The sequence below is a fragment of the Eriocheir sinensis genome, chromosome 57, assembly GCF_024679095.1.
Source record: "Eriocheir sinensis breed Jianghai 21 chromosome 57, ASM2467909v1, whole genome shotgun sequence".
In the NCBI taxonomy this organism is placed as follows: Eukaryota; Metazoa; Arthropoda; class Malacostraca; order Decapoda; family Varunidae; genus Eriocheir; species Eriocheir sinensis.
The window spans coordinates 9155168-9174583 of record NC_066565.1 but is presented as its reverse complement, the minus strand read 5'-3'; the positions used below and the strand labels follow the sequence as shown (position 1 = coordinate 9174583).

The following is a 19416-nucleotide window of genomic DNA, read 5'->3' as shown; positions in this document are numbered from 1 at the left end:
CACAATGTGTACTAATTAAACGAGGTCCTGTTATTGCATTAAAAAAATATATATACAAGTCAGAGCCCGCCTAACGATACAGCATCGGGAAATGCCAATGATAATAAAAATAATCATGGAAGTAACAAGAAATGGGCAAAGTACATACAGGGCGAGATAAACAGGGCTAGAGTCGTGGACATGGAAGCTCAGTACTATTCCGAGAAAACAAAATAATAGCTCGAAAAATTATTTACATGATACATCCTAGTAAAATTAAATTGACTAAACTGTCATTAGGATACATGGTAATGGAGCTATTTGGAATAGTAAAAAGAAAAAGGAACAATCCTTGAAGAAGATCTGCTACACACGGAACCTTCGAGTCACACCTGGTCACAAAACTGTCGCAGAGAAACGCTCATCCGTTGCGTGACAATTAATTGCCAGTGTCGTTACCCTCGGCACGCCTTCGAGACGGGTGGGGTTTACAACAATAGATAAGGTTGTGTGAAAAGAGGTAATGTTATCCGTAGAGTCTCCTATTAATTACAATGTGATAACAAGGACAAGTCTGGAGAACCTTAGAAGCATCGGCAGTCAGCACCACTAACTCCTAATACTCCGTTTTACAGGTCTACAGTACTATAAAAGAAAATCCTGTCACTAAGTTGTGAAGTCACTGTTATAACAAATCTCACAGAAATATATAATTCCAGCATAATTGATTAAAGTAATTCCAGCATTAATAAACATCAAGTGAAAAAGAGTAATTTCCACCTATCCTCGATCGTAACGAACGTGGATTACTGATATCTTTGACGCCAAATATATTTACGGTATCGGGTTACAGTGGTATGTCAAGTAAGGGTAAGTAAGACTTGTCTGCTTACTTTCAAAGCTTACAGATATTCACATGCTGGTTACGATAAAAGTTAGGGACAGCATCTGCTCAAGTTAAGTCTGTTAGTGCAGAGAAAAAGTCTGTTTTAAGCAGAAGCACATGAGGTTCAAGGTTAAATTGTACCTATCCCTATGTTAGTTTACACCCTCGGTTATTACGGCTCCAATTGAATTAAGAAGACTGACTGCCTTGCATCAACTCAGCAATAAAAGAAAATAGTGGGTTAGAGTGAAAAGTATTACTCAAACACTCCCCTTCTCGCATGAAAAAGATGCAGGCAAAAGCTTTGGAACCAAACATAAATTAGTAGATGCGAGGATGCAGGTTATAGTCGTGTGGTGGAAAGATACACAAAGCAGCGTCAGGCTGAACCTCAAGCCGGCGCTAGTCTTTGGAGACGATCACTATGCACCATTCTGTGCGAAAAAAAAAATCGTAAAGCTCAAATTTCCAACCACCAATTTATCTGACTATTTCTGCCTAAACCACGGGTAAAAGAACACACCAAGGAATTTTTGATTACCGCTGGTGACACCCAAAAAGGTTTAGGTCAGAGGGTCGCGAAGGCCCCCCTCCCCGACGAACGTGTCGACGGGAAACGAAGCTTCAAAAAGGACCCAAAATTATTTTAAATGCCATAAAAGTTGGCTGATAAAACCGTGTAGGTTGCCAGTGGGGCTGTAGTCAAGGAATACTGCACTCCTTCGAAGAGGAACTTTAAGGACAATCATGTACACAAGGAACTCTAGTAATAATCTAGCATTAGCTACAGAAATGGTTTCTCCATCTGTCTAGTTTCCCTGTTTAAAACACGAGATCAAATCAGTAGATAGCTTATAGGCGTCCACTTGCCTATTAAAAAGGCCTGGTTTCCACAGTGTCCACAGCAATATTTATACCCTTTACGAGGCTGTGTTGCCCATCTTCCCCAAATGTTTCAAGAAAAAGTGACCGAAACGCATCATAATCCTTCCGTTCAGTGAACGCGCTCCTGTTTATGAGGGCCCTGCGCCCGTTCCCGGGATTGACCTTCGAGCGGCTGAGAGATATTTTATCTCTCGGATTTGACACGAATGAAATGTCCATGACAATCTCACTTTGAAACAAGAAGTCCCTGGCCGAATAATCTGCCTCCCTTGCTACCCTGCGAAAGGCCTAACTGCTGTTGCTGTTAGTGGGTGATTAGGGGCAGAAGCCATTGTGGGATTAGTAAGGTAAGTAAATACCTCTTGGTTGCTCATGCAGCGTAGAAGAAGGAGGAGGCACCCTTTGAAGACTGCTACAACTCCTTACATGAGAACAGATACCGTTATCCTTGTCGGCACTGTTCTTTCTCTCTACCCACCCCTCATACTCCTCGGTGAGAGCTTGTAACTGCGGGTCAGGTTTATCTGCCATTAAAAAGAGTTACTAGTAAAATGAGGAGTAAAATGGTAAAAGAAAAAAATATTGCTGCAAAAATAAGTAAAGTAATAATCATTCACCGCTAAGTATGTGCTCACTCCTCCCCTATGCTTTTAAAATGCATAATAAAAGAGGAAAAAGAATAATGAGTGAGGCTTAGCAAGACATAACTTCTCCACTGTGCAATAAAACACACAAAAGAAAGGAGAAAAGAAAATGAATGATTATACATAAAATGCGTAACCATGTTACTCAAGAAAAATATTAAACATCCACACGCCAGAAAAATCAACAGCTGAAAAATCTAATAGATTAGATACGCCCCCACACGCCTAAACACGTGAACATAATAATAGTAATTCACCTGAAATAATGTTCCAAGTGGTGTAATTACTGAAACCGTATGTAGTGTCAGCTAGAATGTGTTAAAAACCTTGAAGACAGCAACTCGATGCCCCACTACTCAGCACGCTCGCGTCCTTCGCCTCGCCGGTGGCAAGGGCAGGGCTGCAGGGGTGGCAGGGTCTGCTGTCCCCCGTCTGGTAGCGGTGGTGGGAGAGGCGGCGGGCAGACAATATACGCCCACCAGTCACCCTCAAAGGTCCGAGTTGCCTGGCGAAGATAAGTGCGCACCTACGACGAGCTGTGTCGTAGGAAGAAACAAATGCCTGGACACCTCCAAGGAAACTTGGTTGTGTGGAGGTGCGAGGCGGGGCGCGCGGGCTGTGTGGAGGTGCGGGGCGGGGCGGGGTGTGCTCTCGGGTGCGGCTGTGTGCTGACTCGACTCACTGGGGCAGGAAAAGCCGCGCGCTGATGTCAGCGTATGCTTGCTGTGTCCGATACCGTTCACTGCCCCCACACACTGTCACTGAAGCTACGTTTGAGAGAGAGATATAACAATTCGGAGTAGTTCGTAACCACGCTGCACATCATTTAAGTTAATAACTTTTGAGCGTTACTTTTTTTAACGTGGTTAACGACGAGGCGGCCACCAGCCACCATGCATTTTATGTTATGTTAGATTAGAGATAACACCGATAGAACACTTCGGAGAGGTCCGTAAACCGCTGTTCACCATTTTTGTTAGCCTTTTTGTTAGCTGTGTTTTTGTGTTTTTGATTAAGGCGCGAACTGTTATCTCACGTGAGGTCCGGTGTACCGTTGCCTGCTTTCTCCAGTTGATAGAAGTCGTGAGACAACACAATAGCCTTTTAGTTAAGTGATGTGGGTTATGTGTTGGCCGAGCGGAGCCGTTAAGTTCACTTTGAGTTCACTTAATTTACTCTCTCTCTCTCTCTGGTTGGTACAAATACCAAATGTATTTTAACTATATTAACAGTTGTACTACATAAGGTTTACAGTTTACGTGAGCGAGACGCACGAAATCAGAGACAGCCACACCCCTGCAGGGCGCGGGGCGGCAGAGCACCGCTCGCCTGCCCGTCACCCGTCTTCTCTCCCTTCTCCGACTCCGCGTTGTTCGCCCGTTTTATTTGCTTGTAGTTCGTCCGGAAGGGTGTGGGTTCAGGTTGATGACTGTTGATGAAAGTTATCATTTGCTGATCCTAGTGTCAGTTCATCACAGCTTCCCACGGCCAAAAGCACGACGTGTTGTTAGACATCCTGTTGTGCGACACCGACCGGGTGTCGCCACACGTACAGTCATACATACACATGTACATTATAATATACACATTACATTGTCATGGCGGGTGCGGGGCTCTCAGGGCAGGTGTGAGGATGTCAGGGCAGGTGTGAGGATGTCAGGGCAGGTGTGAGGATGTCAGGGCAGGTACGCGATTGTCATGGTGGGTGTGGGGCTCTCAGGGCAGGTGTGAGGATGTCAGGGCAGGTATGCTATTGTCATGGTGGGTGTGGGGCTCTCAGGGCAGGTGTGAGGATGTCAGGGCAGGTATGCTATTGTCATGGTGGGTGTGGGGCTCTCAGGGCAGGTGTGAGGATGTCAGGGCAGGTATGCTATTGTCATGGTGGGTGTGGGGCTCTCAGGGCAGGTGTGAGGATGTCAGGACAGGTGTGAGGATGTCAGGGCAGGTGTGAGGATGTCAGGGCAGGTACGCTATTGTCATGGCGGGTGTGAGGCCATCATGGCTGGTGTGGGACTGTCATGGCAGGTGTGGGACTGTCAGGGCAGGTGTTTGGCCATCATGGCAGGTGTGGGACTGTCATGGCAGGTGTGGGGCCGTCATGGCAGGTGTGGGACTGTCACGGCAGGTGTTGGGCCATCATGGCAGGTGTAGGACTGTCAGGGCAGGTGTGGGGCTGTCATAGCAGGTGTGGGACTGTCAAGATAGGTGTTGGGCCATCGTGGCAGGTGTGGGACTGTCAGGGCAGGTGTGGGGCTGTCATGGCAGGTGTGGGACTGTCAAGGCAGGTGTTAGGCCATCATGGCTGGTGTGGGACTGTCAGAGCAGGTGTTGAGCCATCATGGCAGGTGTGGGACTCATGGCAGGTGTGGGGCCGTCTTGGCAGGTGTGGGACTGTCAGGGCAGGTGTTGGGCTGTCACGGCAGGTGTGGGACTGTCAGGGCAGGTGTTGGGCCATCATGGCAGGTGTGGGACTGTCATGGAAGGTGTGGGGCCGTCATGGCAGGTGTGGGACTGTCAGGGCAGGTGTTGGGCCATCATGGCAGGTGTGGGACAGTCAGGGCAGGTGTGGGGCTGTCATGGCAGGTGTGGGACTGTCAGGGAAGGTGTGGGACTGTCAGGGCAGGTGTTGGGCCGTCATGGCAGGTGTGGGACTGTCATGGCAGGTGTGGGGCCGCCATGGCAGGTGTTGGACTGTCAGGGCAGGTGTTGGGCCATCATGGCAGGTGTGGGACTGTCAGGGCAGGTGTGGGGCTGTCATGGCATGTGTGGGACCGTCAGGGTAGGTGTTGGGCTGTCACGGCAGGTGTGGGACTGTCAGGGCAGGTGTTGGGCCGTCAAGGCAGGTGTGTGACTGTCAGGGCAGGTGTTGGGCCGTCACGGCAGGTGTGGGTCTGTCATGGCAGGTGCATGTTGGGCCGTCATGGCAGGTGTGGGACTGTCAGGGCAGGTGTTGGGCTGTCACGGCAGGTGTGGGACTGTCAGGGCAGGTGTGGGACTGTCATGGTAGGTGTTGTGCCATCATGGCAGGTGTGGGACTGTCATGGCAGGTGTGGGGCCGTCATGGCAGGTGTGGGACTGTCAGGGCAGGTGTTGGGCCATCATGGCAGGTGTGGGACAGTCAGGGCAGGTGTGAGGCTGTCATGGCAGGTGTGGGACTGTCAGTGTAGGTGTTGGGCCGTCATGGCAGGTGTGGGACTGTCATGGCAGGTGTGGGGACGTCATATGGCAGTTGTTGGACTGTCAGGGCAGGTGTTGGGCCATCATGGCAGGTGTGGGACTGTCAAGGCAGGTGTTGGGGTGTCATGGCAGGTGTGGGACTGTCAGGGCAGGTGTTGGGCCATCATGGCAGGTGTGGGACTGTCAGGGCAGGTGTGGGGCTGTCATAGCATGTGTGGACTGTCATGTTAGGTGTTGGGCCATCGTGGCAGGTGTGGGACTGTCAGGGCAGGTGTGGGGCTGTCATGGCAGGTGTGGGACTGTCAAGGCAGGTGTTATAATAGGCCATCATGGCTGGTGTGGGACTGTCAGAGCAGGTGTTGGGCCATCATGGCAGGTGTGGGACTGTCATGGCAGGTGTGGGACCGTCATGGCAGGTGTGGGACTGTCAGGGCAGGTGTTGGGCTGTCACGGCAGGTGTGGGACTGTCAGGGCAGGTGTTGGGCCATCATGGCAGGTGTGGGATTGTCATGGAAGGTGTGGGGCCGTCATGGCAGGTGTGGGACTGTCAGGGCAGGTGTTGGGCCATCATGGCAGGTGTGGGACAGTCAGGGCAGGTGTGGGGCTGTCATGGCAGGTGTGGGACTGTCAGGGAAGGTGTGGGACTGTCAGGGCAGGTGTTGGGCCGTCATGGCAGGTGTGGGACTGTCATGGCAGGTGTGGGGCCGTCATGGCAGGTGTTGGACTGTCAGGGCAGGTGTTGGGCCATCATGGCAGGTGTGGGACTGTCAGGGCAGGTGTGGGGCTGTCATGGCAGGTGTGGGACCGTCAGGGTAGGTGTTGGGCTGTCACGGCAGGTGTGGGACTGTCAGGGCAGGTGTTGGGCCGTCAAGGCAGGTGTGTGACTGTCAGGGCAGGTGTTGGGCCGTCACGGCAGGTGTGGGACTGTCATGGCAGGTGTTGGGCCGTCATGGCAGGTGTGGGACTGTCAGGGCAGTTGTTGGGCTGTCACGGCAGGTGTGGGACTGTCATGGCAGGTGTGGGACTGTCAGGGCAGGTGTGGGGCCGTCATGGCAGGTGTGGGACTGTCAGGGCAGGTGTTGGGCCATCATGGCAGGTGTGGGACAGTCAGCGACAGGTGTGGGGCTGTTATGGCAGGTGTGGGACTGTCAGGGTAGGTGTTGGGCCGTCATGGCAGGTGTAGGACTGTCATGGCAGGTGTGGGGACGTTATGGCAGGTGTTGGACTGTCAGGGCAGGTGTTGGGCCATCATGGCAGGTGTGGGACTGTCAGGGCAGGTGTTGGGGTGTCATGGCAGGTGTGGGACTGTCAGGGCAGGTGTTGGGCTGTCACGGCAGGTGTGGGACTGTAAGGGCAGGTGTTGGGCCGCCAAGGCAGGTGTGTGACTGTCAGGGCAGGTGTTGAGCCGTCATGGCAGGTGTGGGACTGTCAGGGCAGGTGTTGAGCCGTCATGGCAGGTGTGGGACTGTCAGGGCAGGTGTTGAGCCGTCATGGCAGGTGTGGGACTGTCAGGGCAGGTGTTGAGCCGTCATGGCAGGTGTGGGACTGTCAGGGCAGGTGTGGGGCCATCAGGGCAGGTGTGCGATCGTCAGGCCAAGTGTGGGGGCATCAGGGCAAGTGTGGGGTCGTCATGGCAGGTGTGGGACTGTCAGGGCAGGTGTTGGGCCGTCAGGGCAATAGAGCGGCAGCCCGGACCATTGAGATGCAACGAACGAGATACCAACTGTAACCCCTACTGGTATTTAGGATTAGACTTGTGAACTGTGAAACTGACCGTCTGCCGAAAATATATGGGTGGCTTACTTAACAAGCACCACTAATTGGTTGTTAGATGTTGGGTCTAGATCCAGTATATGAGATACCAGATGAAACTAATATATAATATATCTGTGGACTCTCCTGATTATAGAATGACCAGTGACAGACCTATTGAAGGTGGGTACCCCCTGACAGACACACTGAAAAGGGGGGTTAATTGGATCTAGATCCAACTTAGGAGATACCAAGTAAAATTTACACTACAATAGCACTGCACATCCTAGAGTACTGTGGTGGTAATGACAGACATTTTAGTGGGTGGTTACCCCCTGACGGACGCCCCACAACGAGTGGGGAGGGGGAGACAGGATCTAGATTCAACTTAGGAGATACCAAGTAAAATTTACACTACAATAGCACTGCACGCACATCCTAGAGTACTGTGGTGGTAATGACAGACATTTTAGTGGGTGGTTACCCCCTGACAGACACACCCCAACAGGTGGGGAGAGGGAAGGACAAGACCTGATAATTACTGTATAGCCTACGTATAGTATAGGGCCTATTGAACAGTATTATACATTATCGTGATACATTATTAAATAATTTCTTTACAGTCTATATCTTTTGTATTTATTCTATAAAAATATTATTATTTGGTTAGTTCATATAAATAGCATTCATCTGTAGGTCTATAATAATTCGGTTATATTATTATTTTGTAAAGCAAGCAACTGACTTCAGTTACAGTACTCGCTTGATCTTTGTTTACGAGATGAACGTTGATATACCGGTGGCTGGAAGACTGGCACTGAAAGCAGCATGTAAGTTCTTATCATTATTAGATTAATTGATGTAAAATGTCTATGTACATAACGTTTGTTAAATAAAGAGTAATACGATGGTTGCTACACTCAAGTCAGCTGCAGGAGTAAGAGATGTGTTTGCAACTTTGCACGTATAATCCAGGTTGCTTCTCATCAGACTACTACCTTGGACCTGAGACACATTCTGTCATTCCCAGTGACAGAAGTTCCCCTTTCACTGGCACACAGCGATGGATCCCCCCTAAAAACCGAAAAGTCAGCCTTACTACGATTAGTGGAAAAGCATCCAGACAGCTCATTATCAACTGCGAGTCACCATAATGTGGCAGCAACCATTATCGACGGAGGCTTATTATTCCATACAATCTTGCAGCAGACAATTGGATCTTATGGAGCAATAGCAAGGGAACTTTTGATAAAAATCTGCTCTTTTCCAGGAAACCAAATTCATGTTCTCTTTGATAAGTACATCAACCCGTCACTTAAAGATAATGAAAGGAAATTAAGAGGGGCAGATAATATTACTAGATTTACAATCACCGGACCAGAACAAATTCCACGACAAAGAGGCTCCCAGCTCTTGACAAATGGAAATTTCAAAGATGAACTAGCAAAATTCCTTCTCGTGGAATGGTGTAAGGATCACTATGGTCCAATCATTGGACGTAAGGTTCTAGTAGTGTCACATGGTGGTTATTGCTTGAAGTATTCCTTTAATAGTGAACAAGAGTATATGATCACTGACCAACCAGAAAATCTCCAAGGTCATCATGAGGAGGCAGATACTTTGGTTGCTCTTCATGTATCCAAAGTGCATGGGAATATAATTGTTAGAGCTTCGGATACTGACATTGTAGTAATTCTGTTAGGTTTACTGGGAAAGATGAGTGAAGAAGAGCAAGAAACACGAAGTATTCTGCTGGACTGCGGATATGGAAACAATCGCAGATATATCAACATCAACGAGCTGTTTCATGTTCTGGAATTAAAAAGAGCTGGAATATCAGCCGCATTACCAGCATTCCACGCCTTCACTGGCTCAGATGTCACAGCAGCATTTTACAGGAAAGGAAAAATAAGACCATTTAACGTCATGGCAAACGATGAAACAGGAAAATTTGTAAAAGCTTTCCAGGAACTCTCATCCACTTAGGATCCAGACATAGAGACTTTGTCTTCCTTTGTATGTGCTCTATATGGCCATCCACACCTTAGTGACCTTACTGAAGCCAGGTATGTCATGTTCAATAAAATGACTGGATCTGTTAACCAAAGAAATCCTCTAGCGAATGTGAAGCGTATTAACTGTGCACTCCTGCCACCTTGTACCGCAACTCTCAAAAAGAAAATTCAACGTGCTCAGTATCTTAGCATTCTTTGGCACCGAGCTGATAAGCAAAATCCCAGTGACGGATTAGACCCAACTCAATTTGGATGGAAGAAAGATGAGAAAGCTTTTATTCCGGAATGGTTTGAGGGAAGCTCTGTGCCAATGGTCCTCATCCAGAACACTACTAATGTGGCAGAAACTGATACCTGCTCTGATGATATTGATCATGATGAAAGTGATGACCAATGGACAGATGATGAAAGTGCAAGTGATGAAGACACATATTAAATACAGATATTTGTCAAGGCAATGTGTTTTTGCAGATTTGTATCATTATGATGTCGTAATAATAGAAGCATAAATACATCATGAACATTATTGGTTTTAATGCGTTATTTGTATTTATTCACTTATTTATTTATTTATTTATTTATTTATTTTATTTTACAAATCAGTGGACAGTAATAACTGTTAATGAAATCTGTTTGTTATATGTTAATCTGAGGTAAAAGTATATGACTATATTTTTTGTGATAAATATATATGGACATACCGGTTGCATACCTTTAATGATATTGTGCACATATTTATTTGTGTAAAACGTTCGTTTTGATTTTCTAAAAGGGTTCTTTATTAAATGCTACGGATTTCTTATTTTCCTATATGTTCATTCGTAATATATTGGAAATGTACCATTAAGTTGGTATATAGTGTTATGAATAAATGCAGTTTATTATTCCCATTTTTATGTGAAAGTGAGACAAACAATCCTGAAATGGAGACATTTATTTGGTATATACTGTTATGAATAATTATATACTGTTTATTCTTCCTGTTTTTATGTTAAAGTGAGACAAACTTGAAATGCAGACATTTATTAAGGCACTTTGTTTTATAAATTTTTTACCATGGTTAAAATATGAGATTATACTCGTACAGGTAAATATGAACAGACTGTTTTCATGAGTGATTTGTATTTATTTTCAAACAGAGTTGGTCAGTAAGTGTTAAGGAAATGTATTTGTCCTATTAGTTATATCAGTGGGTAAGGCATATGACATTAATACCTTCATGTACGTTAAACCTGCAGTAAACGTATATAGCAATACTTGTATCGATATATGCTCAAAAAAGATATGTTGGGTTTTTTGTTTTTGTTTGTTTGTTTTTTTCTTTTCTTTTTCAAAAGCAATTTCATTAAATGTTACGGATGTATGATTCTTCCCAATTCAAATCTCTGGCAATACAACTGTACTTGTAAGTACGCACATAACGTACAAATAATTTTATTAGTGATATTTGTTTTAGACAATCATGGGGCTATAGTTAGTACTTGGATGTAAGGCATATTTCGTTAATAGTGATTATATCTTGTGAGTTTTCTTGCCTGGTGGAGACATACATCAGAGATAATATGTTCGAAGTCACTGAACCTGGTATAGCCTATGTGTATAATAAATCAAATGAAATGTCTGTCAGGGGGTAACCACCCACTAAAATGTCTGTCATTACCACCACAGTACTCTAGGATGTGCAGTGCTATTGTAGTGTAAATTTTACTTGGTATCTCCTAAGTTGAATCTAGATCCTGTCTCCCCCTCCCCACTCGTTGTGGGGCGTCTGTCAGGGGGTAACCACCCACTAAAATGTCTGTCATTACCACCACAGTACTCTAGGATGTGCAGTGCTATTGTAGTGTAAATTTTACTTGGTATCTCCTAAGTTGGATCTAGATCCAATTAACCCCCCTTTTCAGTGTGTCTGTCAGGGGGTACCCACCTTCAATATGTCTGTCACTGGTCATTCTATAATCAGGAGAGTCCACAGATATATTATATATTAGTTTCATCTGGTATCTCATATACTGGATCTAGACCCAACATCTAACAACCAATTAGTGGTGCTTGTTAAGTAAGCCACCCATATATTTTCGGCAGACGGTCAGTTTCACAGTTCACAAGTCTAATCCTAAATACCAGTAGGGGTTACAGTTGGTATCTCGTTCGTTGCATCTCAATGGTCCGGGCTGCGGGTCTACAAGTGTGCGATCGTCAGGGCAGCTAGGTGTGGGGCCATCACGGCAGGTGTGCGATCGTCGGGGCAGGTGTGCGATCGTCAGGGCAGGTGTGGGGACGTCAGGGTAGGTATGGGGCCATCAGAGCAGGTGTGGGGCCATCAGGGCAGGTGTGGGGCCATCAGGGCAAATATACGAGTCAGGGCAGGTGTGCAATCGTCAGGGCAGGTGTGGGGCCGTTAGGGCAGGTGTGGGGCCATCAGGGCGAGTGTGTGGCCATCAGGGCAGGTGTGATCTTCAGGGCAGGTGTGGGGCATCAGAGCAAGTGTGGGGCCATCAGGGCAAGTGTGTGATCGTCAGGGCAGGTGTGGGGCATCAGAGCAAGAGTGGGGCCATCAGGGCAGGTGTGATCGTCAGGGCATCAGGGCAAGTGTGGGGCCATCAGGGCAGGTGTGCGATCGTCAGGGCAGGTGTGGGGCCATCAGGGCAGGTGTGGGACTGTCAGAGCAGGTGTTTGGCCATCATGGCAGGTGTGGGACTGTCATGGCAGGTGTGGGGCCGTCATGGCAGGTGTGGGACTGTCACGGCAGGTTTTGGGCCATCATGGCAGGTGTGGGACTGTCAGGGCAGGTTTGGGGCTGTCATAGCAGGTGTGGGACTGTCAAGACAGGTGCTGGGCCATCATGGCAGGTGTGGGACTCAGGGCAGGTGTGGGGCTGTCATGGCAGGTGTGGGACTGTCAAGGCAGGTGTTGGGCCATCATGGCTGGTGTGGGACTGTCAGAGCAGGTGTTGGGCCATCATGGCAGGTGTGGGACTGTCATGGCAGGTGTGGGGCCGTCATGGCAGGTGTGGGACTGTCAGGGCAGGTGTTGGGCTGTCACGGCAGGTGTGGGACTGTCAGGGCAGGTGTGGGACTGTCAGGGCAGGTGTTGGGCCATCATGGCAGGTGTGGGACTGTCATGGAAGGTGTGGGGCCGTCATGGCAGGTGTGGGACTGTCAGGGCAGGTGTTGGGCCATCATGGCAGGTGTGGGACAGTCAGGGCAGGTGTGGGGTTGTCATGGCAGGTGTGGGACTGTCAGGGAAGGTGTGGGACTGCCAGGGCAGGTGTTGGGCCGTCATGGCAGGTGTGGGACTGTCATGGCAGGTGTGGGGCCGTCATATCAGGTGTTGGACTGTCAGGGCAGGTGTTGGGCCATCTACATGTTCTTGTATGATCTAAAATATACTGTAACATTCTAGACTGTACTGTTCTGGATATATATAGGAGAAGAGGGCGAGAGTGTCCCAGTCATAGTAAGCTAGTGGTAAGTGAAGAGTCAGAGTGAAGTGTAGGGTAGGTTCTGGACGAACCGTACATATGGATGTACCGTACAAAAGCTCTCAAGACCACATATATTATTTTAAGCTAGTTAACGTCTAAAGAGTGAAAGAGAAAACGGAGTCACAGCTCCGTCCCTCCATTTGAGCGCGGCAACCAACAGCGCATGAATGAGGTGAGTTTTTCGGTTTTTCGCATTCCTGATGTAATATTTTGCCTCTAAATTATGGTTTGTGGTGCTTATGAATATGCTAGGAGTGTGAAGCAGTGGCGTCACCAGGGGGGGGCTATGGGGGCTAAGCCCCCCCAAACCAAGGACTCAGCCCCCCCAAAAATACTTCTACCCTCAAAAATTAATATTTCTCTAGTTTTAGCCCACTTGGGCCACTTTACATGTCAAAGCATAACCTTATTTTCGGGTTTAAAAAAAATTGGTTTCACTTAGATATTGAAATATGTTTCCTGACAGATCTCCATATTTGTATGCTCTATTATACAGATATTCTATTTTATTCATTATTCTATAGAATCATCGGTACCTCTGCTGAACCATCCCTGCATCAGAGCATTAAATAAACAAAATAGTTACCTCTCATTTTTTATTAGTAAGACTCGTTTTCTTTTATGGCATGCAGTCGTCAGTCGAGTCCATGCTTCGCTTCAGTGTTGACGTGTTTATCACAGGAAGGGGATAGTCTCCCGGATAGATGGACAGTCATCTCGAACTTTAAGGTAAAAGACGTATTTAACTTTTTGTTTCTAACGTTAGGTAATAGGCCTACAAGAGAAAAACTGCCGCTGTCTGTAATATGGCTAAAAAACAAGCAGGCTTGCAATGACATGCCACTGTCAGCTCGATCCTAGGTTAAGCGAATAAGTTTTCAGTATTCTGTAGGCAGGGGCGGATCCAGGGGGGGGGGGCCAGTGCCACGGGGCCATGGCCCCCCCCAAACGCTCTGAGAGTATGTTTTGGCCCCCCCCAAAGAAATTCGGAACCCAGTCACCAGTGCTACCAGCGCTTGAAAAAAATTTCAAGATCTTGAAATATTTACCCTATTCTTGAAAGCTTGAAAAAAGTTAAAATTAAAATCTTGAAAAATCTACAGTGACTACATAAAAGTCGCATAAAATGAGAGAGAGAGAGAGAGAGAGAGGATCAGGTGATGTCCAGCTGACGCGTACAAGTACAATACACGTCCCACGGTCCCACACAGGCCACGCCGCCACAGTGGCAGACAGTATTGACAGACTAGTCCTTCCGCTAGTGCCTTTGTTTTGCTTCGCTGGTCACTGGTGAGTGTATCTAGTGAATTGAAACTTAAAGAGTTTGTTAAATCGTTATTGATATATTTCCACCCTATGTCATGGTGTATTATTCACTTAAAGAACCTTATTATTTGTCCCACGAGAACACAATGAAAGTTTCATTGTGTTCTCGTGGGACAAATGTCATTCGAGGGAGGAGGGTGTGTCAGTAAGGTGCGTGTAGCCTATGTCTGTATGTCTGTACTGTGTGTGTGTGTGTGTGTGTGTGTGTGTGTGTGTGTGTGTGTAGGGTGCGTGTAGCCTATGTCTGTATGTCTGTACTGTGTGTGTGTGTGTGTGTGTGTGTGTGTGTGTGTGTGTCAGTAAGGTGCGTGTAGCCTATGTCTGTATGTCTGTACTATGTGTGTGTGTGTGTGTGTGTGTGTGTGTGTGTGTGTGTGTGTGTCAGTAAGGTGCGTGTAGCCTATGTCTGTATGTCTGTACTATGTGTGTGTGTGTGTGTGTGTGTGTGTGTGTGTGTGTGTGTGTGTGTCTGCCTGTATGTCTGTACTGTGTGTGTGTGTGTGTGTGTGTGTGTGTGTGTGTGTGTGTGTCAGTAATTGGTGTGTGTAGCCTATGCTGGTTGGGCTCGCTGCGCTCGCCCGACGCCCATCATTACCTAGGGGCTAAAGCCCCCCCAAATTTTTTTCCCTGGTGACGCCACTGGTGTGAAGGTTAGGTATTGTACACCTAAATATGACTATATGTGATGATATGACGAGGTTTTAGTGATGTAGTACACCACGTGTATCGGTAAAGTTTGTTTTCATTTAAATGGCTGCCTGTGGATGTTTCGTACAGCTTGGCTTTTAAGTGTACGGAGTCTCCACATGTAAACAAAGATATTTATGCTGTTTGTGTGTTGAACTTTATTTGAAAATTGACAGATAGGCTACAGCAATATAGTCTAGGATAGCATAAGGTATCTCATATGAAATTTAAAGATTCTGTTGCTTATCTAAATATTGTTTTCATTGTAATTGTTTTGTTGTTGTGTCCAGTTCAAGAATGGTGAAGGACACACTTGAATATAATAATGTATAGTATAGATATATGCCTTGTGACCTTTATTTATGTTATTTATTTCAGATTGAGCCAGGATGCCACGCAAGTTCATTCCCAAGAACCTCCGGGAGACAGACCGGACCAACCTCGAACTGGCATTCAACTACAGGATTGAGCACAACACCAGCATACGGAGGGCAGCTCGGGAGTTTGGTGTCAAGGTTATGACTCTGCAGGATGCCTTCACAAGGAGCAAAGCCAAATCTGATGGGCACACCTTTGTAATTCCCCAAGAAAATTTTAACAAGATTTTCAACAAGAATCAGGAGGAAATGCTGTGCAAATATGCCATACATGTGGCAAGACTGTTCTATGGGATGACTCGCAAGGAATTTCGCCGACTTGCATATGAGTATGCTTGTGAGGTGAAGCCTGACCAGGTGAAGGGTGTCCTCTTTCCTCCGGTGCCAGCACCCACTCCTAGGCTCCAGCGTTTCATCAGGTTTCCCTACTCTCTTCTTTCATATAATATCAAGTAGGCATTTTTGTTTGTTTTAAGCCTTGTAAGCTTTTTAAGGCAAAGAAGATAATGTAACCATATTTTTTCTCAACTTTTTGTGTAATAAAGGAAGATTAAAATTAAATCGCATTCTTTATTTCAACATATTTATCTTTTTATGTTGCAAATCATTTAAAATCAACATTGGGGTCTATTTTAACGGAATCTGGTGGCAAATTACAAATTTATTTAATTGTCTATTTTTTACAATTTTTTTGTTTGAGGCCTCATACGTGTACGGATCGTCCATACCTGTGGACGATCCGTACACTTCGAGATATTATTTTTAAGGCTTCATTTCACCAACTTATATTGTGGTAAAAAAACTGTGCTTACGAGAGAATATGGCGCAATGATTGTACTTTATAGTGATCACTTCAAATTTAGGTTAATTCACTAAAAAAATTTTTTATGAATAAAAAAAAAAAAACTACGGTTCGTCCAGAACCTACCCTACTACTAGGGAAGAATATTAAACTACAGAAGCTGTGCGAAGTGTTTACATATCTCCCTCCCACGGAGTCTCCTGACGGCGACACGGAACCCAAGTAACACGTCCGGCATAACAATATGTTAGAAGGAGCTGATCATCAACTGAGTGAGCCTTACGTACGGAAGCCAAACTGATTAGAATCTAATAAGTTATTATTCACGAGAAAAGATGCCTTGGGTACCTGGCTATACAGTAACCAGCAGATAACATTATTTCGTCTGATGTGGAAATATATTTACAATTTGTATCGTTTGTGGTCCAATGTAGCGTGTTTGAGGCTCGTGCGTGTAGCGGAAAGTTCCAGTTGGCAACACTGCCAGGTGACAACAACAACACGCGCCGAGGCCCGAGCAGCATCCCTTCTGGCCCTGCCCAACCAGCCCCCTAAAACACCCCAGAAGAAGAAGACGACGAAGGCTCCACACCCACGGGCCAGCGCTGGGGACCTGCTGGCCAGCGACACCCTCAGCCCCAACACTGCCAGGACAACACCTCCACCACCGCCGCCGGGAAGTCTTAACCTTCTCATGCAGCAGAAGTAGGTAAGCTTCTCCTTGACAGAGTGGAATCAAAGGCTCTTCGTTTCATCATCTCTCCTCCTCATACTGATAGTCTTCTACCTCTCAAATTCCGCCGCCATGTTGGCTCTCTTTCTATCTTCTATCGATATTTTCATGCTGACTGCTCTTCTGAAATTGCTAACTGCATGCCTCCCCTCCTCCCGCGGCCCCGCTGCACAAGACTTTCTACTCATGCTCATCCCTATACTGTCCAAACCCATTATGCAAGAGTTAACCAGCATCTTCACTCTTTCATCCCTCACGCTGGTAAACTCTGGAACAATCTTCCTTCATTCCTTCACTTGAGACCTGATATCACCTCTAATTTCCTCCTTCAGATTCTTGACATCACTCTTGATCTCCTCTAAGGCCTCAGTGGTTTTAGTTTCCAGGGCATCCATACGTCTTTCTACTTTATCCTGTCTCTTGGATGTGTTGGTTACTTGTTTGAACAATTTCCCCGCAACAATATCGCATTTGGTACAATACCAGTGAATCTTACTTACTTGATTGCTGCTCAGGAAATTATACACTGCCTCAGTGACCTCCTCACACTTTATGTGGTGCCACATTTCACATAGTTCACAGCCTAGAGCCTTGTCTTCCTCACCAACCTTAACCTTACAGACTGGGCATGTGTCTGTTTGTTTATCTGCGTCGCTATCGTCTGCCCCTGTCAGCTGATCATCCCCGCCCCCAGCCGCAAGGCTTGTTTTGCCAGATCCAACAGTATCCTTGGTTTTTGTACCTGCCTGCTTACTAGACGGATTATTCTTGGAACGATTCATTCTTCTGGCAATATTACTATTGGAGAATTCCTTCACTTTTACAGAGCTCTCACGGGCACGTCCACCCTCGACCACGACCACGGACCCTAGGCCGCTGGTGTGTGGAGGAAAAGACAACAAGGAAAGAACGAGGACAACAACAACACACTCAGCTTCCGCAAAGGTTGGGGCCGCCTCATCTGCAGGGCTGGACAGCAGCATGAGTGGCCAGGACAAGCAGGAGCAGACTGCTGCAGGAGGCAGGAGGGTCAGTGGTCACCAGATGAAGCAACTGGCTGCTGGCAACTCCAGCAACAAAGGAGAGAGGAAGTTTGTGTGTCTGGAGTGTGGAAAAGAATTAACCACAAGGCATGGCCTCAGATATCACACCCTTACACACACTGGTGTGAAGAACTATGAATGTAAGGAATGTGGGAAACAATTCATCCAGAAGAGTACCCTTGATAGACACACCCTTACACACACTGGTGTGAAGAACTATGAATGTAAGGAATGTGGGAAACAATTCATCCAGAAGAGTCACCTTGATACACACCCTTACACACACTGGTGTGAAGAACTATGAATGTAAGGAATGTGGGAAACAATTCATCCAGAAGAGTACCCTTGATACACACACCCTTACACACACTGGTGTGAAGAACTATGAATGTAAGGAATGTGGGAAACAGTTCATCCAGAAGAGTCACCTTGATACACACCCTTACACACACTGGTGTGAAGAACTATGAATGTAAGGAATGTGGAAAAAAATTCAACCGGAAGGGTACCCTTGATAGACACACCCTTACACACACTGGTGTGAAGAACTATGAATGTAAGGAATGTGGGAAAAAATTCATCCTGAAGGGTAACCTTGATAGACACACCCTTACACACACTGGTGTGAAGAACTATGAATGTAAGGAATGTGGGAAACTATTCACCCTGAAGGGTAACCTTGATACACACACCCTTACACACACTGGTGTGAAGAACTATGAATGTAAGGAATGTGGGAAAAAATTCATCCGGAAGAGTCATCTTGATACACACACCCTTACACACACTGGTGTAAAAAGTCATGAGTGTGAAGAGTGCGGGAAGAGGTTCAGTGTGAAGCAGGAACTCAATCGACATGTCTTCAGGCACTATGGCCTTAGAGAGTTCAAGTGTGATGTTTGTGGAAAGCTCTTTAAGACAAAGAGAGACATTGCCAGGCACATGAAGATCCACTTCTGAAGTGTGTCTGCCTACAGTAGTTATAGTGACCAAGGTAGGGAAGGGGATGGGAGGGAGAGGAAGGGAAGGCTGCAGTAGGGAAGGGAAGGCTAGCCCAAGAACGGGAAGGGAAGGAAAGGGAAGGAAATCCCAAGGAAGGAAAAGGGAGAGTAATGTGGTGTGGCTGGGTGTGGTGTGGTGTGGCTGGGTATGGTGTATGGTGTGGCTGGGTATGGTGTGTGGTGTGACTGGGTATGGTGTGTGGTGTGGCTGGGTATGGTGTGGTGTGTGGTGTGGCTGGGTATGGTGTGGTGTGTGGTGGGGCTGGGTGTGGTATGGTGTGGTGTGTGGTGAGGCTGGGTGTGGTGTGTGGTGCGGCTGGGTGTGGTGTGGTGTGGTGGGGCTGGGTATGGTGTGGTGTGGTGTGGTGTGTGGTGCGGCTGGGTTTGGTGTGTGGTGCGGCTGGGTATGGTGTGGTGTGGTGTGTCGTGTGGCTGGGTGTGGTGTGTGGTGCAGCTGGGTTTGGTGTGGTGTGTGGTGCGGCTGGGTATGGTGTGGTGTGGTGTGTGGTGTGGCTGGGTATGGTGTGGTGTGGTGCGGCTGGGTGTGGTGTGATGTGGCAGGATTTGACTCAGCGACTTTTTACCTCGCTGTTGGTGGTGTTTGCAGAAGGACAAGCAGGAC

General features: G+C 47.1%; 3 protein-coding genes across 16 annotated transcripts in view; 1 reads left to right on the top strand and 2 right to left on the bottom strand.

Moving 5' to 3' along the window:
* The window catches only part of LOC126984354 (putative protein TPRXL), a 120731-nt gene extending 109441 nt beyond the window's left edge, over positions 1–11290 (bottom strand). The window contains exon 1 of the mRNA XM_050837966.1: positions 11266–11290. Coding sequence (XP_050693923.1) covers positions 11266–11290 — 25 coding nt within the window. The remainder of the gene's footprint in view (positions 1–11265) is intronic.
* The window catches only part of LOC126984850 (uncharacterized), a 142548-nt gene that overhangs the window by 55365 nt on the left and 67767 nt on the right, over positions 1–19416 (bottom strand). The gene's annotated exons all lie outside the window — the stretch shown is intronic.
* Positions 1–19416, top strand: part of LOC126984846 (uncharacterized) — a 262672-nt gene that overhangs the window by 178722 nt on the left and 64534 nt on the right. The gene's annotated exons all lie outside the window — the stretch shown is intronic.